General features: G+C 39.5%; 1 protein-coding gene across 2 annotated transcripts in view; it reads right to left on the reverse strand.

The window, feature by feature from the left end:
* The window catches only part of lcor (ligand dependent nuclear receptor corepressor), a 94,425-nt gene that overhangs the window by 31,623 nt on the left and 34,843 nt on the right, over nucleotides 1-27,959 (reverse strand). For both annotated transcript variants that reach the window (XR_015719103.1, XM_006806140.3), the window contains exons 2-4: nucleotides 16,556-16,621; nucleotides 6,938-7,017; nucleotides 658-790 (exon numbers count right to left, since the gene is read on the reverse strand). Coding sequence is in view for 1 of the 2 variants with exons in the window: in XM_006806140.3 (XP_006806203.2) it covers nucleotides 658-790; nucleotides 6,938-7,017; nucleotides 16,556-16,621 (279 nt within the window). In the remaining variant the exon portion in view is untranslated. The remainder of the gene's footprint in view (nucleotides 1-657; nucleotides 791-6,937; nucleotides 7,018-16,555; nucleotides 16,622-27,959) is intronic.

The raw sequence follows: 27,959 nt of genomic DNA on the forward strand, positions 1-27,959 counted from the left end.
CAAGAGCTATTTATTTTAGTTCCCAAAGCTGAGCTACAGAATGCAAATGACATAGTTTAGCTATTTATGAATAAATGATTTGCCATTTGAGGAAAACAGTTACATACAACTTGGTATTGCAACCAGTGGGTAACTGACCAACTTTCTGTGTTACAGGGTAAAGACTAACATTGCCTTGAACCATCACACAAACATTCTGTATTTTTCTACTACACTGGGCCTTGATCCATTTAAGCCAACTTTACTCTGATTGGCTACCCCTTAGAAATATGTTTAAAAACCACGCAGTTAAAGCTCATGTTCTCACAGCAAAACTTGTGAATTTGAGAGGACAATACTATGGGCATCAATTACATCATGAAGACTCAAAAGTAGAATAAAATGATCTAAAATAGAGTTTTAAAGCATGCATTCATGGACTACTTTCATATAAGCTAAAACATCATTATTTGAAACATGTTTAATACAAACAACCAGCAATTAACATATATTTATGACAGAAAAAAGAAAATTTAAATAAAAATATATAGGAAAAGTATCATATTAATTCTAAAATAGACCCATGTTAAATTACTCTGGATATCCATGTCTAGACTGACTTTAGTAAATGAATAATGACTGATGAATAATGACTGATGAGGGGTATGTATGTCGTACCTTTTCTGTGGAACACAGCATTGAGGAAGTCTTGAGCCTGTCTCTCCAGTCGGCTGATCCGAGACTGCTCCTGTTTGAAGTCTTCACACTCCGACAGCACGTGGCTGCCTCCACCGTTCTCCACACCGTGCTCCTACACAGACAAACACGCAGAGACCAATGAGTGAGTAAAGGTTTGGTGTGGAAGAAACGAATACCCTCACACTACCACCACATTATGCCACCAGCATTTTTTCATTATGATTGTTTAAACATGTCCAGCTCTCAATGCCGACAATTCTCCGACAGTTCTGTGTCAACAGAAGATGGGTTGCACAGCGGGGACAAGCAGACTTCTCCATACGTTGGCCTTCTTTATTTATCTTGGCAAGCATAGTATGCATTTATATTGCATTTTCCTAGTCTTATTGACTACTGAAAATATTGCAGGGCAAGCCACACACACACACACACACACACGTTTTTATTAAGATGACAATAACATAACACTACAGGGAGAAGTGGTGGCAGGACACGTCTTCACTTCCCTACTCACTCACTCACTCACTCACTACTACTACTAATGGCTCAGCCGCTGTGGAGTAAAATTAGGATTTAAAAATTCAGTGGTTACCGGGGTGATTGCGTCAAATTTTTCTTATTTGACAAATGACTGCAAGTGGTTGAGCGTGTGGTAGCTTTAAATGCTGGGTGACCAAGGCAATCGAAACAACAAACAACCGCGGTTGACTTGGGAGTGACTGTCGTCACTCTCAGATTACAACATGTTTGCAAATAATTTTGCTCTAATTTAAGAGTGGCTATGTCACTGTGTGGCTGTTAAATCACCATCATGTAGCACAGCGGTCCCCAACCTCTGGGCCTCGGACCGGTACCGGTCCGTGAGTTGTTTGGTACCGGGCCGCGAGAGTTGAGGCTCAGGTGTGAAATGTATAGTTTTCAGGGTTTTTATCGGTTTTCAGCGTTATTTTGTATCGTTTTTATCGTTTACTCGGTTTTCCTGGGTCTTTTCACGTGTGTTATGAATAAATCTTCTTTTTTTCGGTACCGGTACTAGTTTTATTTTGTTGTATTTATCCGCGACACCTTAAAGGCCGGTCCATGAAAATATTGTCAGGCATAAACCGGTCCGTGGCGCAAAAAAGGTTGGGGACCGCTGATGCAGCATCTATATCGTATTTCTTTTTCAGTCACCTTTCTCACTCACTGTGTGTTAACAGACCTCTCTGCATTGAATCATATCTGTTATTAATCTCTGTCTCTCTTCCACAGCAGGTCTTTTATCCTGTCTTCCTTCTCTCACCCCAACCGGTCCCAGCAGATGGCCCCGCCCCTCCCTGAGCCTGGTTCTGCTGGAGGTTTCTTCCTGTTAAAAGGGAGTTTTTCCTTCCCACTGTCACCAAGGTGCTTGCTCATAGGGGGTCATATGATTGTTGGGTTTTTGTCTTTATGTATTATTGTAGGGTCTACCTTACAATATAAAGCGCCTTGAGGTGACTGTTGCTTCAGAATTTATCAGTTAATTGGTGTATTCTCACAAACAGATCACATATGCTTGACCCCATTTAGGCTACGTCCACACGTACACGGGTATTTTTGAAAACTGAGATTTTTCGTTTTCGTTTTAAAAAATAATCCGTCCACACGTAAACGCAGAAATGAAGGAAAACGCTGCTAGGAACATGCCAAAGCAGCAGGTGGCGCTTTATTTCTAACCGTGTAGAAATGTTGGCCAATCAGAAGTCTAGAAGCCTCGGTGGGAAATAGTAAACAAAGCTGGGGCATAGAAGCAGAACCGAGTCGTATGTGTGGAGGGACAGTAACTGTGTGTGTATATGTAAGCATTTAAACACTGCAGAGAGAACAATTAACAGTAACAGTATTGTAGAAATTCATTTCACCAAAACAATAACGTGGCGCACAGTGTGACGTCAAAAAAGGCGCACACCTTTGACGCTGCGTTTTCTCCGTTTTTCTCGTCCACACGTAAATGCAAAAATGGAGTTTTAGAAAATATCCACCCTGGCCGGAGTTTTTAGAAATCTCCGTTTTCAGTGACCGAAAACGCCGATTACGTGTGGACGAAAGGTGCAAACGCATAGAAAAATCTGTGTTTTCAAAAATACCCGGGTACGTGTGGACATAGCCTTAGTTGTAACTGAGAGCAGACTAATTTCTAATCTTGCATGTGATCTACAACCACTGTTTTCCCCAGTCTGACTGAAGGGAGGGTCTCTTTAATCCAAACCACTAACTTTTCCAGGATATCAAGGCCTTTAGATCCTTACAGTACAATAGGGAGGAAATTTGAGTGCATGTATGCGTCTGTGTGCATGAGTGGTAGGAAACAAAGGAACTTAGATGAGAAAAGCTTTCTCCAGTCTCTGTTCTCTTTATTTTAACCCCTCAGCTCTCTTTCTGCTGGCGGTTTGCGTGGCTTCAGATCAATGAATCGATGGTTCCCGCCCACTGAAGCTCCTCTGGCATCTTGCAAACAAGCAGAGGGTAATAATGGCGAGACAGGGAGAGCACTTGAAACCCTACCATATTAATAAAAACCTATATTTGAGCGTAGAAGACGAATGTAATTGAGGTGCCATGGTTTGCATTATGTGAGCGGCTAACAGTTATTGAGTATTTAGAAAATATGGTGGAAAAAAAAACCTTCTGGAAACCCTGCAAGGTTTTGTTGATTGATTTTGCTCCGATTACTGCTTCAGATTTTTTTATTCATATCTTATCTGTGATGCTATTACATGCACAAGTGAGCTCTGACCACGCAGCTACCGTTAGCTACTGCTACATGGCTTCACGCGCAGAGAAAGGCAGAAAGGGAGAGGCATATGGGGGCTCGGAGATGGTAGTGAGTGGTGGAAAAATGGGGATGTTTTTAGCAGACAGATGGTCGACCCTGGGGGTCGGACCAGGGTCAAGTCGAAAAACAAGCAACAATGTATGTCTGACAGAAGGACGCCCCCTCCTAACTTCCTTCCCTTCCTTGTTTATTCTCACATACCTTTCTTGTGTCCACATATACATTAGGTCAACATCCCAAAAAGTACTTACCCTGAGCTACAAGAACAAATGAAAAGACAAAAAGTCTGCTAATGTGACAGGCATTCAAGCTATAAGATGATTTCTTATAAATTATTGTGCATATTTTAGACTTCATTGTCCCTCCCCCAATCAACTGCCCTCATAGAAATGCATTCAAAAGCATATGATAATATTGATATGTTAATTAACACAACATATGTGACTCATCTCTTATTACAGCCTCCAGACTAACAAGTCATTTCTACTTTCTTCTGATGTTTAAAAAAAGAATTTTTCTTTTCATCCATATCACCCCCTACGGTGTTCATAATGGCGACTGTGGTGATAAGAGAGTGGAGGCCACATGCAACAAGGGAGCCCATTTGGAATCATCCAGAGACTGTTGAGGGCCCCGTAGCATCCTTGCTCTTTTTGTTCCTCATTTTTAAGTGCAGCGGAGGGCGGTAAAAATGAATGGCCGCAAAACACGAAGGCCTTCTGCACAGCAGAATGAGCAGAAGCACAATGAACACATGCTTGAATTTGTATATATTAAACAGAAGCTTGTCCAATAAACTCATTATTATTCTGTTCAGGATGCTTTTTTTTGGGTAAGAAACTGTGAGGGTGTACCAGCATCTAGGCTGCTGTGGGAGACCAACTAATTTACAATCATGTCAGCATCCTCCTCCTCCTTCCACACATACTCACTCACCTCCAAATCATTATGTCACAGTCCTTTTATAGGCTAAATTGGGGTCAAGACCACGGATGGTTGAACAACACAAATAACAAGTAGTGCACCAGGAGGAGGAGAGAGACAAAGATGTGGTATTTTTCAATAGAAAGCTTAAAACTGGCAGTGAACTAAAATACAGAACACGTGGACAAAGAAAATGAGCTGCTTCATAAAAGATAAGATAAGATGAGACTTTATTGATCCCACAACGGGGAAATTTTTGCATCACCTCAGCTCAGGTACAGTTATATGCAGTGTTGGGGAGTAACGGAATACATGTACCGCCGTTACGTATTTAAAATACAAAATATGAGTAACTGTATTCCGTTACAGTTACCGTTTAAAAAGGTGGTATTTAGAATACAGTTACTTTGTTGAAATAAATGGATTACACGGCGGTACTTCTCTGTTTCATATTGTGGCGGGTCAGGACTGTTTGGGTTTTGTTTGACAGCTACGTTCTGTTGTTCCAGGTGGCAGCGTTACGGCTGCCATGGTTACAGGGTGACGCTCTCTCTCTCTGCGTGTTTCCTGGGTGAGAGAGGCCTTTTTGTTGTTGTTGTGCTAAGCTAATAGGCAGAATGCTACAGGTATAGCTCTAAAGAATGTAGCATCATAGGCAGTGTAGTCCGTGCTGCAGGGAGAATGGACTGCCATACACGTTATGTGTCTGTGAGCGAGGGAGGGAGAAAAAGGAAAAGTACGAGCTGTCATCGAGCAAAAACGGGAGCTGGAAGCATGTAAATATAATAATAACCACTGCAGCCAAGAAGAGTGCCTGACGAGCCCAGCTGTAAGTAAGCTATTAAGACTCGACTGTACACCGTGTTCGTGTTTTCCTCTGAAAACAATAAGTTCCGTTGGAGCAGCCTTTCAACGCCTCTCTCTGTCTCTGCTAGCAAAGTTGACCCAGACAACAAAGTAAAGCTAGTTTTCAGCTACGAGCCCGACATGAACCCGACGTATTAGCCAGACGGTTCGGAGCCGCGGACCTTCAGTAACAGTAATAAATCACAGCAATAGTACATTCATGTAGTTGTAAACAGCATGATAATATATTAAGTAATCCAAAGTATTCAGAATACGTTACTCTCATTGAGTAACGTAACAGAATACGTTACAGAATACATTTTGGGGCATGTATTCTGTATTCTGTAATGGAATACATTTTAAAAGTAACCTTCCCAACACTGGATATATGAAGGAAATACAAAAATACAAATAAGTATCAATGAAAAAAAGTAAGATAATACACTATATACAATGGTAGCATACACAGTATGTGATTATGGATATAGTTGGAAATATGGAAGACATAAACTATATAGCTTGGAAGGTCATGGAAGGTCCATTATGCATGAAGTGGTGACCGTGGATGTTCACAGTGTCCAGTGACTTATGAAAAGTAACACAAGTGCTGTATCAGGCAGAGAGCAGCTTTCACCTCTGTTAGCGACGATGTTAGCGAGGAAACAGCTAATTGAAACGCACATCATGTTTTATTTTTTTTAAATTTTACAACACTGCGGTGAAGCATCTCCACACTCACAGCACGCTTTCAGTGGAACATGTTGTCATACATTATTCAAGGCCTTTGCATCTTATTTGTAAGCCTTACATAATAAAAGTGTGTTCTAATACACATCTTATATTGAGGCCCGTTTAAAAATGTAAAAGTTTCTTGTTTTTTTCCCTCGGGACAAAAGCTGCAATTATTAAGTTCGGTGCAGGGATGGCGGTGTGGTTTATTAGCACTGTTGCCTCACAGCAAGAAGACCCTGGGTTGAAACCCAGTGAGTTGGGGTTCTCGACAGGTACTGTAGGTACTGGTACCTCCCACAGTCCGAAGAAATACATGGGGTTAGGTTAATTGGTGACCTAACCCCATGTGTAAATGTAGCCGTCTAGCTCTATAACAGACCGGTCACCTGTCCAGGATGTATCCTGCCTCTCACACTATGACTGCTGGGATCGTCTCCAGCATCCCTTTGACTCTTAATTGCATATGTGGAAGATAAAGGGTGGCTATTAAGTTATCTATTTGTATCTTGCTCTCCTAACTAATAATTAATGTGGTTAATTCCCATTAACCACATTTATGAAAGCAAATAAAAACCTAAAAGAAAAGCAGGCAAAATGTTTTCCTTTGCACTCAAAGTATGAAATAAATAAACCCAGCTATGCCACAGCACAATTACACAGTTAAACATTATAAGATGTAGCCCCCACCCATCACCCCCCATATTCTGTATTCTGCTTATTCTTTGAAACAAATTGTTCAATCGAGTGTGCTGCTAAAAAGCTAACATTAGTTTATTCAGGTGAAAACAAAACCTAATGTAACTCCATATTATATAAAACAAACCCTGCTCCATTTACATCAGGCACCTTCGTGTTGTGAGGTAAAAGTGATACCACCCAGCAGCTTCTGAAGAGTTGTGAAATCACAGCCATGTAATTAGGATGAGAGGGTCTTATCTAAAAGGGAGACTGAACTGCACCTACCTTGACTTTCTCACGTCTTAAGCAGCAGAAGAGACAGTTTTCATCAAAGGACCAGTCAGACACCTCCTCTGGCTCGCAGTCTGCATGACAGAAAGTATGCAATTAATGACTCAAACTCCCATAATGCTCAGGATCTCATAAGTTGACTGATGTGCTACCCGGGAGCAGAATCTGTTAGTGTAACAGTAGAAACAAAGAGCAAAACAACGTGTAGGTTTATTGTGTGTTTTACTTGATTTGCGAGGCACTGCTACAATTATTCAGTTTGAATATCCAGGTGCAGATCATTAGCGAGGTGTATATGAATCGAGGGAGAAATCCAGACTGATAAGCCGAGAGAGACTGACAGCTCAGGGACCACAAACCCAGATCAACAACAGCAATAAAGTGATTCACTTTTAATTACAGTGACGGACTAAACTCCAGCGATTCACTCCACAAGCATGCTGTGTAAAAACGAACCACACCTGTGACTGACAGATAAGCTCAATCAGGTATCAGCCACATTATTGCCTTAGACTTCCAAAAGCAGCGTGGACGTCTTTGTGCATAAATCTGGATCAGTTTGAGAGATTCACGCCCTGAAGCCGTCTTCACAAAGATTGTCCAGTTTCCAAAACTGATTTCTCTTAAATGTGTTTTTCTGGATGACAAAGTTCACTGGTGTCTCCTTGTAGTTTTATGAGCTTTATATCATTAAGCCAAAATCCTGACAGACTCTCTGCAGGTGTTTTACTCTGCTCTAAATTCACATTTCAAAAGAGAACGTAACTGATCAAATACACACGAGCATTGTGGGCAATTACGAGAAACATAAAATCACATTTAAAGCAAATCTGAGCAGCTAAAGATATATTTCTACACTTGTATAGATACTGGTATCAGGTATCGGGACCGATACTGTAAAAATGTGGTATCGGTTAACTCGTAAAAGTTAACCGATACCACGAACTGATACTAACTTATTTCATTAATCAGAGGGTGGATTGTCATTTTTGTTGTAGTTTTTTAGATTGGCCACTAGGGGGACATCTCACGCTAAACAGGCACAGGGTTAGGCGAGTAAAAAAAGAGAAACTAGAGGCTGCTGTAGCTAGGCTAAACAAAATGTCAGCAGTGTGGAACAGCCAACTTTAACTCAGGTTTTGGAAAAGCGATGAAAAATGTCAAGAGAAAATCCACGGGGAGTTTAAATAACAGAGGCTCTGACTCATTTTATTGCTCTGGATGACCAGCCAATGCCGGTCAAGGAAAACATAGGATTGCACCGTCTTCTCAGCATACTCGAGCTGCGATATGAAATTCCCAGCCGCCCACACATCAGGGAGATAATGGTGCCAAAACTTTCTGAAGAGGTAAAGACAAGCAGTGTGTGCGATGTCAGTCCTTGGTTTAACGGCACAGTGGACTGATGATCCACGGGCAGATGGGGAGTTCATCAATGCCAAATACTTTCGTTATTTTGTTCGTTTGTTTATAATATGGACAAAGTTTATTTTATTCTCAAACCTAATTTGTATTTATTTTATTCCAAACAGAAGTGTTTATTTATTATTCTGAAAGCTCGAGACAGTGCCAATAGTTCAGTGATATTTTGTTAAATTACAATGTGGAGACTCTGCAATAATTTAACAGAAGTGCTTATTTTTCACTTGAAATTTTTTTGGGGTCAATTTTTATTAAGATTTTATTTTTTATCGGCAGAGAATAAAATAAAACCTGTCTTCCAATTCATTGCATTTGTGTGTGTGTGTGGTAGAAGTATCGGTTTTTGTACTCGGTATCGGCAAGTACTCAGATCCAAGTATCGGTATTGTATCTGTTTGAAAAAATTGGTATCGTTGCATCCCTAATAGATATATAATGCATTTCTCTACTATAAATGCAAATGTGTCAGCACAATAATTTATGTTTACAGAAAATTCTGGTTGCAAAAATGGCGACGTGTGTAAACACTCTTATATTTATACAGAACAAATTAGCTGCATGTTACTATTACTTAACATTTATAATTAATTATTTGCAGTTGGAGGCTTGACTAGTTTTACTTTTTGTTGTTGTTCTGTGCACAGAATGGACAGATATTACTGGGTGTGTGGTTCTGATCTCATCTCAGGCTGATGGAGAAGCTGAAATCAAAACATCAAGGTTTGTAATTTTAAACATGTATGACATAAACCATAAAAGCTCCATATAATCCAATTAAAAACAACAACAACCTCTGATCAGTGGTTTCTCATATCAATAATAATCCTGTGATTGTCCTCTTATGATTCAATGATGATTGATTTAGATGATGTCAGCAGCAGAAATACATTTTTACCAACATAGCACCTTCTGAGCTGAGGACACTGGCTACAGCTGAGCTGTTGCCATGGTATTACACCTCCATTTAAAACCATATATATATATAGGAGGCAAAAGGAGGGACGAGTCAGCTCCACAGAGAGACAGAACAATATCAGAACATCCTGTGAACATGAAGTGTGTGCTAATTCAAAACTTCCCATCTCCAAAATGACACCTTTCCAGCAACTAAGCAGACACGCTGACTCTCAGGTGAAAGTGTTTCACAAAGTGTTACGCCGTGAGAATTAATTCCTTAAACTGTGAAAATCTGATAAATGTACGGTGTGTGATGTTCATTTTAACATCACACAGGGATGCCTGCAGTTCTGCTGTGATATATCTGTAGCACAAACTGCTTTGCTTTAATGCGTTTGTTTCCATATGTATAGGAATGCCCTCGGTCTCATTAAACAACTCGATATTTCTTGTTCTTGATTCATTTGGCGGTTTTTTGCTTTTTGCGTCACTATTACCTAATCATTTCAAGACATAAAGCAGTAAAATCTCTGTTTTTATGTAATTTTCTTTATTGTACAGTATTGTCCTTAAAGAAAGAAAAAAACCTTCATCTTTTGCAGCTTTAGAAAAATAGCAGGATTGATCCGCCTGATTTATTCAGGTCCAAATGAAACATTTAAAAACAAAAATAAATCAAAAAACAGTCGAATATTAAAAAAATATGTTGATGCTCATCTTTACTGCTGCTTTTAACACATGCAGCAATGTAAATATATACAGTCCACACTGACGTAATAAAGAAACCATTTGTACATGACCTGAAGCCATGTTCAGCAATTCTACCCTGTCCCGTCTTGTTACTGCGATGACCCCTCCCCACTCTGTTTGTTCGTGTTTGTGTGTGGGAGGAGGGCAGAGTAGCAGAGGTGGGTCCATAGGGGAGCCACACCTGGCACCGCTCCAGTGACTGCTTTATCAGAGGGCCGGGTTTGCACAATCCATCTCTCTTCTCCATTTGTTGGGTTTACGGCTTGCATGCATTTCCACTCGTCCTTGCGCTCTTTACACTGCTGATACAGATAATCTACATTTTATTCACAGTAAGGTCAATTTGATTAAAGGAATCGTATTTATTTCAATTTCCTTCTTTGTGTCGACTGTGAGCTGGCATACGTGCTGGGAATAGATGTTTCTGCAACAAGCTAATATCAGCAACTGTGTCCATCCATGCCTTTAACTTTTATCTTTTTTTTTCTTTTTCCTTGTTTGCCATTTATGAGCATGAAAAGATTTAATAATCCCAAACATGAGAAACAATAATATTTGAGCTATAAATGTGAATATATTATTAACCCTTTAAGACCTACCATAGAACCAAACCCACCAGAGATTTTATTATATTTTTACATGTTGTGGAGCCATTTTCGGGAGCATTTCAAGTTGATTTACATCAATACAACTGTTATAGCCCAAATTTTAATAATATGTCTGCATTAAGTGCATAGTAATTACATAAATTGCAAAAAAGTGCAATAAACTACAAAAAAATTGAAAATCGTTTTTGTTTTTTTAACATATATTTCTAGTTAGAGAAATTTAAGAGGCTTATTCCTCAAAACTGTAAATACAAAAAAGTTGCACAAAATAGTTTCCCACCACAGGAAATTTATTTTGAGTGTCTTCATAGTTTTATTTTTGAAATACACCAATTTTTATATACTGCAGGAAAAACGAAAATAAATATTATAATGCAAATTTGCAAAAAAGCAGCATATGCATCAAAATAAACTATTTCCAGCAGTGCAATATGAGTCCTAAGCATCCCAGAAACGACACAGAAAGTCATAAAGTCAAAGATAACTTTTAAAAACACAAGTATAGGCTCATAAGACCCTGATGGTAAAGAACTACATTTCCGCAAAATGACGTCACTTCCGGTTTTAGGCAGGTCATGGCGGACATGCGATAGTTCACGTTGATGGACGTAGGAAGTGTTATGAACAGCTGATCGGATCGGCAAAGCCTGTTTCTGGAATATTATGTTTTTGTTGCTGCAAGTGCTTTTTATGCAGTTTTTGCAAAGCTATATGTGGAAGGAAACTGTGACGTAGGACAAGCTGATGGCATAAGATGTAAGTACAACTCCTCTGGTTTCATATGCAAAAAAAATTATTGCGCTAGCTTACGTGGTTGCAGTGCTACCGGGATTTAAAAATAGTTATGCAAAATGGAGCGTGTACGCTCCGACCGGCTTTAAAGGGTTAACTTGTATTTTTATCACATTTATAATTTGACAATAACTGAAAAACAAAGCAGGGGCACACATATAAAAAGTTCACAATGTACAAAATAATAGCAAATAAAACATGAAAACAGAGCACATGAGGGCAGGCGGGCAATGGCAAGTGACAAGCAGATGACATTCCTGGAGTTTTTGTTTGTTTCTTTGTGCCATACCATGACCTTCCATTACTTTGTAAGATTAGAAAAATCAATAATCCAATTTGTTTGAGTTGTATAATCCCTTACAGTGAACATCAAGTCCCCAATCAGTTTTGTAAAAGCTATATTATTTGTTTTGAGGCGACGCGAAGCACTCCCTTTGCACTTGATGCCTCGGTGTAATCGATTACAAAGAAAGTTTAAAAATGGATTTTCACGCTGCGCTGTACTGAACAAGACAAAAGGCTGCCAAAAATGAAACATCTGAAGATGAAAATATAACCAATAGGATTTGGAGTTAAAGAGTAACTAAATCCCAACCGCTGCTTTTCTGTCCCCTCTGGCTAACAGTTTAATCTGTTTCACCTCGCGATCACACCCTGCAGCAGAGTAAGACACACAAGTAAGATCCGGTCAGGAGGAACACCAGCATGCTTCTTTAAGAAGAACCTGTCCAAATCCTATAAATAGGGTCTGCTAGTTTTCCCCTTTTGTGTGCAGATATGTGCCTGAACTCTCCAGCTTCCCATCATTTTCCTGCGAGACGTGCAGACGGTTCAGTTACTACTCTCTCGGTTTCTTTGTGCATCTCTGTCTCCGGGGCGGGAATGTAAAAGGTCAAAGGTGAGCTGTGCTTGAACCCCGTGGTTGTGCCGCTTACAGTATCCCTGGGAATGCGCCAATTAAGCTCCAGTCCCACAGCTAGCTTAACCCCCACCCTAACAGGATTCAAGGTATTTGTGAGTGTGTGCAAGTAGTAAACACAAAGGCGATATTGGCACAGTTTAGAGGAAGCTTTCAGTGTGTGTGTGTGTGTGGGGGGGGCTGCTCAGCTCTCGGCTTGTTTACATGCACATAATCAGCTCAGCATACCTGCAGCAGCAGCAGCCTGGTTTCGTAAACGTGAAAACTAAGAAAACGCAGGTTTGTTTGAGATTAAGAGATACACGGTTTCCAAGCTACCGCAGATGTGATTCCTCTGTAATGTACATCTATGCTGTTTAACGTGAGCTTGTATATCTTTGCATATCTTAGTGCATGCCCCTCAGCACCCTGCATAATTATGTTTATATGTTTGGTTTTGTGCACAAGATTACAGCGAACCACTGACCAAAAAACAGGAAAAAAACCATGGAAGCTATCGGCAACTATTGCAATCATCAGACTTCAGCTTCACTCGCTCTGAATCACGTAGCAGCGCCTTCTTTCTTCAACAGACCTTTAACATTTCTGACATTTTGATCGCAGGCTGAGAAAGTTTTCTGCGCCCACAGGACTCAAATCAGTAAATATATAACTCTAAATTGAGAGCTGGCTGACTTCAGCTTTAGACAGAAAGTCTGGGAAACACAAAGGAGGGCGAGGGCCCTTTGAGGGAAAAGAATTCATGAGACAGCATTTTGTTTGGGTTTTTTTCCCTCTTCAAGTCACAAAGATTAACTTTTGCTAGAAGTTGGTGTTTTTATGTGAGGGAGGCTTCACTGCTGCCTCATGTGCCAGCTTTACTTGGGAGACAATGTATATATGTGTGTGTGTCTGCGCACTAATGTGTAACGCATGATTGAAAATGACATGCCCGAAATATTCGAAAAATGCTTTAAGTTGGTGGGGGATGGGTCACATGACACCAGAACGCCATGTTGACCTTGTTTTTTCTGAGAGTGCATGTGAGAGAGTGAGCCGGGCAGCCTTCCTTCGCTTTAGTCACATGATATGTATGAAAACATGTAACAATTGGGTTTTGCTGATATAAAAACTCATTTTGTAATTCCCATACGTACTGTGAGTGTTGTGCATGGGGGGAGAGGCACAGATGATAGAATACCTGAATGCAAACACACCATCTGTGTTTATGGCATCCTGAGTTTCAGAATGTGAATGAAAGCAGGCATCACAATGCTGTACAACCACAAATATACTTCATAAATTTACATATGCACTGGGGTTCACCAGTTTGGATGACAGACTGGGGAACCAGCATATGATTGAGCGCTGGAAAATGTGTACACTGTGATTGTTTAACGCTTCTTCCACTAAAGCAGGGGTGTCAAACTCCAGTGTGTCCTGCAGGTTTTAGATCTCACCCTGGGTCAACAGACCTGAATCAAATGATTAGTTCATTAACAGGCTTCTGGAGAACTTCAAGACATGTTGAGGAGGTAATGTAGCCATTTAAATCAGCTGTGATGGATCAAGGACACATCTCAAAGCTGCAGGACACCGGCCCTCGAGGCCTGGAGTTCAACACCTGTGCACTAAAGGCTGTACACTCAAGGCAGGTCTGAAGGAAAAAGGTGGTCAAACCTAGTGCTAGTAAAGTATACCTAATAAAATGGCATTTAATTCTTTGTGGCAAAGATTCGACAAGGTGCCGGAAAGATTCCTCAGATGTTTTGGTAACCTTGACTTGAGAGCATGACACAGATCTGCAGATCTATTATTGGCTGCACATCCGTGATGCAAATATCCAATATTACCACATCCCGAAGGGGCTCTACTGTAGTTCTGATCATTCAAGTAACTGGTTTTAGATTATGTGAGCTATGTGACATGGTGCATTATTATTATAAGCAGACATCAGGACATAAAGGGACAGACATGGTGAGAAATACATTCATGTAGACTGTGGCCTTTAATCCTTTAAGACCTACCATAGAACCAAGTCCGCCAGAGCTTATATTATATGTTTACATGCTGTGGAGCCATTTTTGGGAGCATTTCAAGATTACAGCCATTACAGCCTAAATTTTAATAATATGTCTGCATTAAGTGCATAGTAACTACATAAATTGCAAAAGAGTGCAATAAACTACAAAAAAATTTAAAATCATTTTTGTTTTTTTAACATATATTTCTAGTTACAGAAATTTAAGAGGCTTATTCCTCAAAACTGTAAATACAAAGAAGTTGCACAAAATAGTTTCCCACTACAGGAAATTTATTTTGAGTGTCTTCATAGTTTTATTTTTGAAATACACCAATTTTTATACACTGCAGGAAAAACGAAAATAAATATTATAGTGCAAATTTGCAAAAAAGCAGCATATGCATCAAAATAAACTATTTCCAGCAGTGCAATATGAGTCCTAAGCATCCCAGAAACGACACAGAAAGTCATAAAGTCAAACATAACTTTTAAAAACACCAGTATAAGCTCATAAGACCCTGATGGTAAAAAAATTACATTTCCGCAAAATGACGTCACTTCCGGTTTTGGGCAGGACATGGCGGACATGCGATAGTTCGCGCTGATGGACGTAGGAAGTGTTATGAACAGCTGATCGGATCGGCAAAGCGTGTTTCTGGAATATTATGTTTTTGTTGCTGCAAGTGCTTTTTATGCAGTTTTTGCAAAGCTATATGTGGAAGGAAACCGTGACCGAGGACAAGCTGATGGCATAAGATGTGAGTACAACTCCTCCGGTTTCATATGGAAAAAAAATTATTGCGCTAGCTTACGTGGTTGCAGAGCTACCGGGATTTAAAAATAGTTACGCAGAACGGAGAGTGCCCGCTCCGACCGGCTTTATAGGGTTAAATGATGCTCAGCTGGTAGTAGTACATGTGAATAAAAAAAATCAACATACATAAGAGATAAAGACAATGGCTCTGCTGTAACTTGGGCTATATTTATATGCAAAGTGATCACTCAGGGAAAAAGCAACAGAAGATGCTGCGCTGCTCTCTGGAACTCTCTGAGGCCTTGCTAATCACTCACCAAATAAGCACAGCAAAGAGGGAGGGCTGTTCTTGTGTCTGTGGTTTTTCTACTCTCCTTTTTTTTTGATGAATTTATTTGGGGAAAGAGATTCTGCCGAAGGGATATTAAAAAATAGCTAAATCTTCTAACATTTGAAGAGGCGAATATTTGAATATTCTACAACTAAAAGAATCTAAGATGACAGAAGAAAAATCACATAAAGGTTCAAGTAAAGGTCAAAAGCCTTGGCATGTTGGATTTTATGAAAAAGAGGAATGACTGCATTCAAATATTATTTAAATATTTTAATCCAGATGTGCAGATCCACATTCAAGTCAGCAGGTAACATGGAGACACATCTGCAGGGTGATCTGTGACATCAGCTGTGTGATTCAGACCGAGCCCTGTCTCTGCTGCTCGTGCTCTCACCGTGAATGCAGTCGTAGCAGATGCATTTAAGGCACTATTTTTTTTGCACTGTATTTAGCCGTTTACCAGCTCCTCTAGCATCAGACCATTAGAGAGCAGTGAGAGCCTCATTACCAGAGAAACCATCAAGCTCAGCTGGTCCAGGCTGCCAGTTTTTGTCCTTCTCCAGCTCTGTTTAGTGACATCTGGCCTGCATAAATTAAAGGCTATTGTGTGAATTAATCATATTGTTTTGTATTCTAAATGCTTTCTGCAGCAGCGTCACTTCTGTAGGCAATAAATGTTTTAAAGTCAGATCAATGGGGAGATGCTGTGTCGCTCATTGTCATGTCAGTATATATTTATTGAAGGTCCACAGTGTCGCTCACGCTGAATAACACTAAGCTAAATTGAGAGCTGAGCTCCTGCTGTATGCACATGTCTATTGTTTTTTTTTTTTAAAACAGAAATATGTAAAAGCTCTCCACAAGATGAAAATGACTTCAGTCCTTCCAAACAACATTGTCACTGATAAAAAAGATTTATTTTATTTTTCTCTCAATAAATATCCATTTTTGTTGTTTTGTTTATTTCATTTTATTAAAGTTCCCATTTTTCCCCCTCACAGTTTCATCACGTGTGTGTTACGTCAGCTGCCAAATTCTTGGTAGGACAGACTGCCATTTGCGTTGCTAACTATGGCGGTGCGTTTGTATACAGTTGTATTTGCAAATGCTGATTTGTTTGTTTTGCATGTTTACCTTGGAAAAGGGTGATGTCTTTGACTAGTCCCGGCCCAAACAAGCCTTCCAAGATGCTTTCAAAGCCTGTGAAAGACAGACAAGATGTGACGTTAATGCCAGCTGACACAGTTCCCATCCAAACAACAAATGGCAGCGACCAGAAATACAGCTGCGAGGAATAAAACAATCGTTCTTTTAAGGAGGAAATGTGATGACAACGTGCGTTTCTCCTGGGATCGATTTCTGCTGATGCACAAAAGAAAGAAAAAGCGATATAATAATAAATGTGGGAAAAAAAACTATTTAAATGAAAATGTAAACATTTAGCAATATATAATTTTATGTGTGCACACAAAGATGAAAATATATTGGTATACGCACACACACAGAATGATGTTAGAGCACAAAAACAAAGGCCTTTCGGTCACACAAAGAGTTAAATATCTACAAAGATAAGGCTCAGTGAGCACTTATTACATATACACACACACTAAAAAGAAAAGACACACACGCACAAACACACACGCTTTCTTTCTAGCTCTTAAAGCAAATGAGCGATTTACCTCTAATACACCAAGCTAATGTCACTCACTTTTTATTAACTGTAAATACCCCCGATGTGGTGTTGCCAAGCAACAGCACACAAAAAAAACCCATAAATACGTATTGTAATTTTCAACCTGACCACCCCCCACCACCACCTCCACCTTTCTTCTCTCTTTCCTCCCCCCAACCCATCCTCCACTAAATGGAAACAGAGGCAGGCGGAGAGAAACGGAGACAAAGACATATGTGTGTTTAAATGTGTGTGCATTTTGAGCAGGGGATGGAAGGGTTGGAGGGGTGCGTGCAGGAGACGAACACAGTTCAAGTGTGGCCACTTCGCTCGGCGCTGAAGATGACAGTCTGAGGCCATGCTTCTTTACTCGCAGGAATAGCAGAGACTGAAAAACCAGAGCCTGCATGGAAATGTATTTCTGTTATAAAATCATTACAGTCAGCAGCAACACTTCAGCTCCCACAGCACCAACACTATAAGCAACCAATATAGGAAAGAGGTCAAAGATTCAAGGACTGCAGCTGCATTTTATAGGTTTCAATCCAATGTGGAAGAAACGCAGTTGGAATGAATCTGGTTTGATTTTGCACTTATTTTTGTTTCGCCGTAATTAATACACGACACGAGACAGCTGGTTCCTGTCCTGAGCACACTGGTTTCAAACTGTGACCGCAACAAGTCAGCTTTAATCTGACGGTGTATCTATCAAAACACTGTCTTTATTTCCAGATGCTTTTCAAGTCCCTTTTTTTTCATTTTCACCATGAAAATCTGACTTTATACGCTTTGTTTTAAAACAATGAGCACATTACTGATTATGCGCTTAGACGCGCAGGAACACCCACACGGTAAGTCACACTGAAAAAAGTGTGCGAAACGGTGTTTGTTTGTGAAGGAGATACAGAAAGAAATCCCTCATTATCTGTCCCTCACTCTCCAGGCTTGTGTTGGCCTACAGCCACATACAAATGAACTTGTGTCTATGTCTTAATTTCCAGAAACATCTGCCATGTGGTGACACAACAACACATACAGATATATTACTCAAGACGTTTGTCTGGCAAAATCCAGCTCAGGTTGAGTTTAAAATTAAATAACATACAGCAACAACTCCAGCATCATCTATTTAACAGGTCCTCCCTTATCAATATGGAAAATACACAGCTACTTTATATAATCTATATAGATTACAGCACTAGATTAGAAACAATTCAAGTAGCATCAAACCAAATGTGGTCAATTTTTAAGTTAATATTTTTAATTAAGTTAATATTTTATAGTCGATATTCACATGGATGGTATTGATTAAACCTATTGTGATGGGCACTTTTTTTATATTTTGCAAAACATGTTGTATGAAAACACATCCACCTACCCAGCTTACCACACACACCCGCACATCACACTTCCCTTAAACCTGCACATGCAAAATTCATGCAACCAACAAAGACGGCTTTGATAACAAAAAACAGAAGCTTCAAAGAATTTTCAAAAGCTTCAATTTTTTTCTCCTTCCTCTCCAGCTGGCAATGTGCGCAGAAACACAGCTCTCCTTTCAAGCTGGGGGGATATAATTAGGGTTGCGGCGCTGCATGAAATCAGCGCTGAAAGTCAAAATTACTGAGCTGCTGCTCTATTTGGCCCATAAGATGGTGAGTGTTTGAAAGGTACAGTCGGCCGCAAACGCTTCTCCGACAGAAGAAGAGTAGAAGATGACTCCCCCGAAGGCCAAAGCCATGATTGGACGCATGAGATTGGGGATGCGATTGGACAAAATGAGATTAGGGGCTGTGATTGGCTAGATGAGATAACGGTGACAAAGTCTCTTGGGCCACTGGCAAAAAGAGAAATGTAGGTCAGTTAGTGAACACACACACTGCAGGTCCAAAAACAGTCACACATGACTTAGTAGAAAGAGACCACACACACAGACACACACACTATGGCATCTGGGACTGTGTCATTGTGTTATGCAAAAATACATGTGAATGTAAACTCTTCCTCTTTCTCTCGCTCACAAATCTTTGAAATCTCCACTGTGACACTTCATTTCACTTCACAGTACAGCAGCACAGCTGAGAGGAGCACGACCGAAACTGAGGCACATACACAAAAATGCACAGAATCAGCAGACATCAAGATGAACGGTGTGCATTTTGGTGCACATGACGAGCAATTGTGACAAATATGTGAACAAATGACCGATGCAGTGAATCACTGAAGCTGCTGCACATGCAGGGTAGAACACACGCAGCACTTTAACGATAAAGAAGACGTGGATGATGTAGACATACATGCTCGGCAACTTTACACTAGGAGCCATTATTTTTTTAATTAAAGCTTTGGCATTTTATGGTATGTTTACGAGTTAATGAAAGCGGACAGAAAATATGATAACCCCACACTCTATATCAGCGGTCCCCAACCCCCGGGCCTCGGACCGGTACCGGTCCGTGAGTCGTTTGGTACCGGGCTGCGAGAGTTGAGGCTCAGGTGTGAAATGTATAGTTTTCAGGGTTTTTATCGGTTTTCAGCGTTATTTTGTTATCGTTTTTATCGTTTACTCGGTTTTCCTGGCTCTTTTCACGTGTGTTATGAATAATTTTTTTTTTTTTCGGTACCGGTACTAGTTTTATTTTGTTGTATTTATCCGCGACACCTTAAAGGCCGGTCCGTGAAAATATTGTCGGGCATAAACCGGTCCGTGGTGCAAAAAAGGTTGGTGCTGCTCTATATAATAGATGGATGTAGCCACACAATGCCTGCCACCATTTTGGAATCTTGGAGCTAAAAGCTGCCATATTTAGACTAGAAGATGCTAATCAACTAATGCTAGCAAGCTTCGTTAGCTGCAAGTTATTATGAAGGCTGGAAACTCTGTAGAGACCAAAGCTTTTGTTCGTAGCAGACAGACTTTCTCAAGGCTGAAAGGAGGCTCACTTTGGGTTATTAGATGAACTGTAGTTTTAGCATTCATTCACTGATGTTTCTGCTTGGCGTTAACCAGATTTGGACCTTTTTTTAAAAAAAAAAAATTGTGTGGATATATCTCTTAGGAAAACACCATCAACATCAGAGCAGTAAAAGTCTGCCTCTCGGTGCTCTCACAACGCTGCTTTGTATTTGTCGAGAGCAATGAAGCAACTAAAAAATTCACTCAGGGTGTGCTTGTCAAATCAAAGCACACCCAGACGTGTAAAGAAACAACATCTCTCAAATTTCCAACAGCCAAAAGAAAAAAAAATGAACATGACCCTGAAGGAAGTAGTGCAATCAATCTGAGCAGGAAGCAGAGAGCGGAGCAAACAGGGATTCGGTTAAGCAGCACAGAGGAACCAACGCTTGACTTTCTTGTGACCACTGGATGCACGCTATATATAGTCCTGTATGAACATTAATAATTCATTGTGACCAAAGCCTTTAGAATAAGGCCCCTTGCCTGGTCCTGATCAAATCAATACCTAATTAACCCTAACAGCAGTAAGGAGTTAAGGAAGTGCAGGTATGTGGTCTCCTAGAACTGTTTATAGCTGAAAGCCTGGCTGTAATAGAGAGGGTTAGGGAGGAGGAGAGATGGATATGGTTTAATAACAAAAAGGGGGAAACATGAATAATATCACACAGTTTCAGACAATCTTTCCAGGAGACATTAATTGTGGTGTTGTAGGGTTGACATTTACAAAAGTTACAAAAAAACAGTCCTCGTAGAAATCCTTAATCCAGGTCGAATAAGTCCAGGGTCATGAAAATGAGACAATACATGGGAGAGCAAACTGGAGGGAATAACTGAGCATCATTTACTACTCCTAACACTCTAATAAGCTCGGGGTTCAATTTCTTTACACTTTTGTTATCCCTGCAAGGTCATTACATCCAAACCTTAACCCTATAAAATCAGAATATGTCCTTTTCCCCCTTAAATCTTAGCAAGAACAAGAACAAGGAAAATAATCGTTCTAACTGACACATATTCAGTATTTAACCCTTTAAAACCTGCAACATGAAATAACTGCCAGAAATCTTTAATTATTTGATAATGGAGTGTTTGTTGAACCTTTAGGCAAAATATATAAAATATATATTATTTTTAATCTGCATATATGAGTTTTAATTTGTATGACATTTACGATTTAGTCATTAAAAATCTATCATGCAATTTATATCATTTTTTGAGGGTAAAAGAGAAGTCTCAAAAACTCACAAAAACGCAGGTATTAAATACGCTCGGCTTTGATTGTTGGCCCCTAAATGCATATCCAACACTCTTTGATGATAACCTGTCGACACCTGTAAAATAAACGTACAGAAGTCGATCGAATTATTCTGACGAGGCCGTCTTCAGTCACGCTGATCCTCTCTGGAACAAGCTGCTCGATGATTCAAAGTCCACGACAACTGTTACTCTCAAAAACGTCCATATTCTCCCACACCTGTAGCTCATCGCTGTGTGTGCGTGTGTGCGTGTGTGTGCGTGTGTGTGTCGCTGTATGCAGACACGTACTGCAGTTCTTTGTGGCTTTTATTGCCGTGTAACATGTTTGACGTATTTATTAATTCAGATTTCACTCACGCCTATTTTTATGTTGCCTCATATTTGTTTATTTTTCTGTTTACGCCTATATTTTCAATTTTTTTGTTTTCCACTGTAAATCAGTCTTACTTTACAGATAATAAAAGGTGATGTATAAATACAATTTCTCTTCCACATATAGCTGATGGAGATGCAACGTGTTATTAAAAACAACATGAAGTGTGGCTAACCCAGTACTCTCTGAGACGGGCACTTTTCTCTGTTTGTTATAAACAGCCAGCATTATTTCAGACCTCTAAGGCAAGAAACAGAAGTGACTACCATTAGTAGTAAAAGAAAATCCTGAATTGTGAGGTGGTAAATACATTACAGAGGGTTACCTATGAAATCAGGGCCCACAGTGGCCATTAAAGCCACAGACTGTCAGTTTAAAGTGTCGTTCAAGGTCCTAAGAAGCAAGTTTAAGTAAAGCAGTAACTACTACACAGAGCTGTTACAATCATCTTTTTTAGTTCAGAAAAACCTGAGTATCAGTTAGTGGACAAGACAGCTAGCCAGAACGCAACCTTCCACATTGGGCGGACGGTGATTGGCATGTCTATTTAAGTTAGATATTATTATTTTGTTAAAAAAATAAAGTTGCAATAATGATTACAAAAAAAAAAGAAAAAAAGCTTTGTCTGATCAGTGCAGTGCAGCAGAGCTCTGGTGTTCGTGATCTCTGCCCTCTTGAATATAGCTGTTCTAAATAGCAGCAGCAATTTAAACAGAGACTGGTGTTTAACAGTAAAAATAACATCATTCTTTGTGACATTATTCTCTGTCATTCTTTGCACTTTGACCCTGATTAAAACATATCATCTGCCAGCGATAATGTGAGGATTTGGAATGACACAGGAGCATCACATTATAAGTTAACGAACAGAAGCTCTGAATTTACTGCAAGAATAACCCGTTGTTCCAGATTTATCACCTGTGTGAGGGTGGCCATTTTTCACACGCCACCCCAAATGATTCAAAACATCAAATCCGAGATTTTAGACATTTGTTATTTCAGTTTTCAGTTGATTTTACACATTTGCTTTCTGCTTCAGATTAGAGGCACTAGGATAAGTTCACTAGCCAGTCTAAAATAATAGGGGTGGGGGAAAAAATCGATACTGTGTAGTATCGTGATATTTTGTTTGCTAATAATGTATCGATACAGGGACAGCAGAAATCAATATTTTGTTACAAAAAAAGGTTTTTGTGCTCTGACTTCAGAGCATGTTGATCCTTTTTCTGAGCAAGAATCCTGACATTCCTTCACTGTCCAAATGTGTTTAACTTTTTTTTGGCAGCAATAAACATGACAGTTTACTTATTTTAATTTAAGACATGTTTTATTTTAATTAAGTTTAAAACTTTTTTATTTAATGTAAAATTATATTTTGTTTTAATTTACTTTCAAATTCTTCAGTTGTTGAAGGGGCTGCATTGTTTTCATAAACTGCATAGTTCAGAATAGCTATAATTGTACCAGATGGTTGATTCAGTTAAGTTGGACTAGACTGTAATACAAACCGTTCAGTTTGTCAACAATAAAACTGAAATGAGAGAAAGACTGAGTGTGAGACTTTGATATTAGAGAAAATGAATATTGATAAAGTTTACCTTTATGTACAGAATCTGAATATCGCAAAATATTTTTAAAAATTGCAATAATATCGTATCGTGCGTTAAGTATTGTGATAATATCGTATCGTGGGATGTATGGTGATTCCCACCTCTATAAAATAAAATGGTCAAACATACAGCCAGATTATTACAAGTAACTAAGCACCAATTCTACACTTACATTTATCAGGCAGCAACAACCACAGCTTGAAAGGGATTTGTTCTTGTTCTATTCTATACTGAACGCACAGTTTTCTAATATACTACAGCTTGATAAGCCAAAACAAAATAAAGAGAGGCTGAAAAATAAAACAAAACAAAAATTAGCGATAAAAAACAGAAGAGTGTCGTTGCTGCTGTGCAGTCAAATATACTGTAAAAGTATTTTATTTTGAAATTAAACTGCTGGCCACAAGAATAATTAAAATATATAGGAGGTATTAGGATGTAGCTGTAAGTAATTAGTATGAAAACTTTCCTGCTAATAAATTAAGTTTGTATATATTTTTTATGAACTGAATTTTGCTGCTGTTGGTGTTTTTCTTTGTGCGCTCATATAAAATGTACAGTTTTGGCCTTGGTAGCTATTGAAATTTAAAAGAAAATAAAAGCTTTTCTGTCTTTTGTTTTTTAATATGAGCTTCGCAGCGATGTCGCCCCGAGGATCAGCTGTCTATTTTGACTGGATGATGCCTGAATGACTGCTCCAAAGAAATACATTTCTGTTTGACCTTGCCACAGAGTCTAAATGAAGACTGAGCATCTGATTTCAAGGCTGCAGGTGACACACAAGTAAGAAAGGATGCTTTAATGAGGCACTATATTATAGTTTTCCTCTCTAACAAAAAGAAAAAAAGTCACCTTGGGATTAATATCACTGTCACCAGCACGGCTGTGCGGCTGCTTCAGCATGCTCAGACTGTTTAGTGTGTTTGATTACATATGTAGAGGATGACATTTTGTAAATTGAAAGCAAACCTTTATGAGGATGTAGAAATGTTAATGTAGGATTAGTGGTAGTTAGAACCAGGTCACTGTTCACTTACTGAAGGGGCTTCACTGTATATGCTCAGTCTTACAAAAATAGTCTTACTTTTTTGTATTTCAGGATTTAAAAACCAATAGTATGCAAATTCTGCAATATCTGATTTTAAAAAAAAGTCAGTGAGCATGGCAAAATTTTACAAATATGGAGTCAAAGGGAGAAGAAAATATAAGATCAACGAGTCATAAGAATCTGAAGATTTTTAAAAGAAATCATTTTAGATCATAAACTCATGGTTTTACAAAAAGACCAGCGCTGGATTGCTGTTCACAAATTAAACATTCTTGCAAAGTGAGAAGTCTTTTGAAACACGGAAAATCTAATGACAAAAAGAACTGTGAGACAAAATATCACAGCAGAGGGGGAAAAAAACATGAAATCCTTTCTTCTCTGCAGGAGAACTAATTTCAGCGGAACAATTGAAGCATTTAGTGCTCCTCTGCGCGAGAACAAATACAAATATAAAAGCCTGTTTACTAAGAGTCACAACCACCGCCGGCACGTTGTATGTATATGCATATGCAGGGTGTGCATGCATGTTTGCGCATGTGTGGATGTGTGTGCAGGAGACTGAACACGAGTATGAATAAAGCAAATATGAGCAACGACTGGCCAAAGGCGTGGTCAAACAGAGGGTCAAACAAACTGTTAGAGAAAACAAGGAAGAACGCAGCCTAAACATAGTGTGCCGATTCAATCTGACGGCTTCTCAGCAAACGAAATCCCTAATCTCATCTCATCTCATTTCTCTGAAGTATCCGGTGATGAGCTGAAAGGAGGCTGATGTGCGCTGGCAGCTATTTCTGTGACTAACACACCAGAACTACTGCACACACGTAAACGAGCTTGTTAACGCAGCAGGGACGCTACAAAAGCAACGTAAGTCTGCTGGTGTCTCATAAGAAGGTGACTCAACACAACAATGCACTGTACCACAACATGTACCATACTTTGGCTTCGGTGCTTTGACTGTATCCTCTGAACGCTTCGGGAAAGAAAGGAAAACAAAAACTAGGTCGAGCTCTCGGATTGGTTGACAAATCACCCCCTGCCGCAAAACAACAAACGACCGAACAAGAGCAGTGAAATTAGTCTCCTCCTCTAATGCACAGACAAATATGCCGAGTGCATATGCACAGCTGACTCTGAACATGCAAACGATTGGTCAAGGCAAATTTGGCTCCCTGTCTCCCCACAATGCAGTGGGGCAGGCTTGGGCTCAGATGGGTGTGGTGAGGCTGCTCCAAATCTGTGCTCCCTTTTTTTGTTCTCTTTGCTCATTTCTGCCGCTGAGCGAACGTCTCAGTGGGAGGAAAGAAAAATTCCAATTACTTCTCTAACTATCTAATTATTTCATTACGTGGTGGTGAGCAGGAAGGAGGATGAAGATGTCTCTCTGTGTTTCCTTTCATCTTCAGCTGATGACACCTGAAACTATTACCTCCGTGCCCAGTCCCTCTGCTACGGTTTCTAGTCACGCTGTCAAGTATTTATAGCCACTTTTGTCATCTTCAGTTTTCTTGACCTCCAACACAAACATTCAACACTTCTCGAATTTTAGCTCTTGTGGCTTTGCATGTGGTGCCCCGAGAGTGCGAAAAAAGTGAGAAGAAAGGGAAGTGCAGGCGTATGATGCCACATATGAAAGTGCTAACAAGAAGCTAATTGAAAACAATTAAAGAAGAAATGGGGGATTTATGGACTATGTGAGGCCGGGCCTCTTGGGGGCGAGCAGATAGTGGTGATTACTGATGTATTAAAGAATGGGACTGGTACTGTGTGTTTTCTTTTATTTTATGCCAATTACTTTGTCTGCTAACGTGATAAACTGTGGAGGGTGTGAAGGAGGAGAAGATGAGTGGACTCTGAGGAAAAACAGAGTCAACTGATGCCGAACAGGAAGGTGTGACTTTTTAATATTTCTGATCATTTACATTTAGATTTTGAACAATTAACACCACTATTATATATCTTAGATTGAATCCCTAGAGAAACATACCCTGTGAGCAGGAGCCTGGCAACAACGGGAAAGAAATAGTCTTAACAGAAACCTCCAGCCATGGACTTTGCTCCAGAAGTCTTTTAGTTTATCTGTTTGCAACCGCTTCACATAGTGCCATCTTCTCTCTCAAAGAAAACATCTTACTAACAGCAGCCCTTCCAGCTCTTTGTACAGTCTTTTTGTCATTCGAATGTTACGAACGTTAGCATTTAAAATGCTAACTGAGGCCTGACTGTGAGATGCAGACTCATTGCGCTGACCTTGGGGTGAATTTGAAGTGTCCATTTCTGGTGAGACCATCAGCTGATCATTTGATGAGCAGTAAGAGGATACTTAATTTTTCATAAGACTTTATAAAATCCTTTCAAAGTTTTCTTTTCCACATGATTGTAGTCAGTATGGAAAACTACAGAATCAGATTGAATACACATACCTCATCTTCTTGTTAAATCAAATGCTGCTGTTTTTACTCACAAGCTCAAAATCTATTAGTTGTCCCTGGTACAAGATTGAAACCTAGTGGGAACACGGCCTTTCAGTCTTTGACACCAAGGCTCTGGATCAGCTTACCACTCCAGCTCCGTTTAGCCGACTCTCCTCCTAAGACCCGAACTCTTCCACGGCATGTCTTTTTAATTTCTCTTTGATATTTGGGCTGATTGGGACCCGATGAATGTAAAAACAAAGAATCACCAGATGTATTTTTTTTACCCAATTTTTGTTTCTAAGAAAAATGAGATCCACATATGAGGATATTTATTTTAAGACAGAGGCAGTATAATGTCCTCGTAAGTGGATCTCAGGCTCTTGTAGAGCAAAATTTAGTATTTTGGTCTAGACAACCCAAAATGTGATGTCCACATATGTGGACGCCAAGTCCTAGGAGGTTAAAAGAAACATTTTCAAACTTGTTTATGTATTTTTATTCTGTGAAGTCAGTGAAGTGCAGTCATTTAAAAATCTATTGCCATCTTATTTGGTTGAGAAGTAAACTGACTTTTTAAGCTGAAGTACTCCCAAAGAAACAAACTTCTCTTCACAACTTTTTGGATTTAGAGGCTCATATTTTTCATCACCGCTTTGTCTTCTTAATATGTTCTCATGTCCTTGCAATGTGAAGCACTTTGTGAAGAAAAAATACCTCAAAGCACTAAATGATTAAATGTTATAGACGTGACTAGATGAAGTGTAAAATAGGTCAATGTCTCAGTTCCCTTCACCGTGGTCTCTGGTAATGCTTCTGCACAAGAACAACACACTGACACATGAACTGTGTCAATACACAGCCAAAAGCTTAAATAATGATGAAAACCTTCACCACATTCTGCTGGATCCTTCTTTCAGCTTTCTTTAAAGAAAGTCATTTAATTCCTATTAATTTCTGAAGTACTTTAAGACCTTTGATCGACTCTGCTGACACTACAAACGTGCAATCCTTCTCTCCTTCCCAATGAAAAGGACAAGAGTTTCTCATTTCTATGGCCAATACCATGTTCCTCTTCATATAACTGTATCTTTCATTACAGTACAAGGTCGCATACAAGAATAGGTGGGGGACTAATGGAAAATGAATGTCATAGAGTGGCTACAATAAAATAAAAATAAAAATAAATGAAATTCAGCTAGTTT

This window comes from Neolamprologus brichardi, chromosome 6, assembly GCF_056152115.1.
Source record: "Neolamprologus brichardi isolate AB-2024 chromosome 6, ASM5615211v1, whole genome shotgun sequence".
In the NCBI taxonomy this organism is placed as follows: Eukaryota; Metazoa; Chordata; class Actinopteri; order Cichliformes; family Cichlidae; genus Neolamprologus; species Neolamprologus brichardi.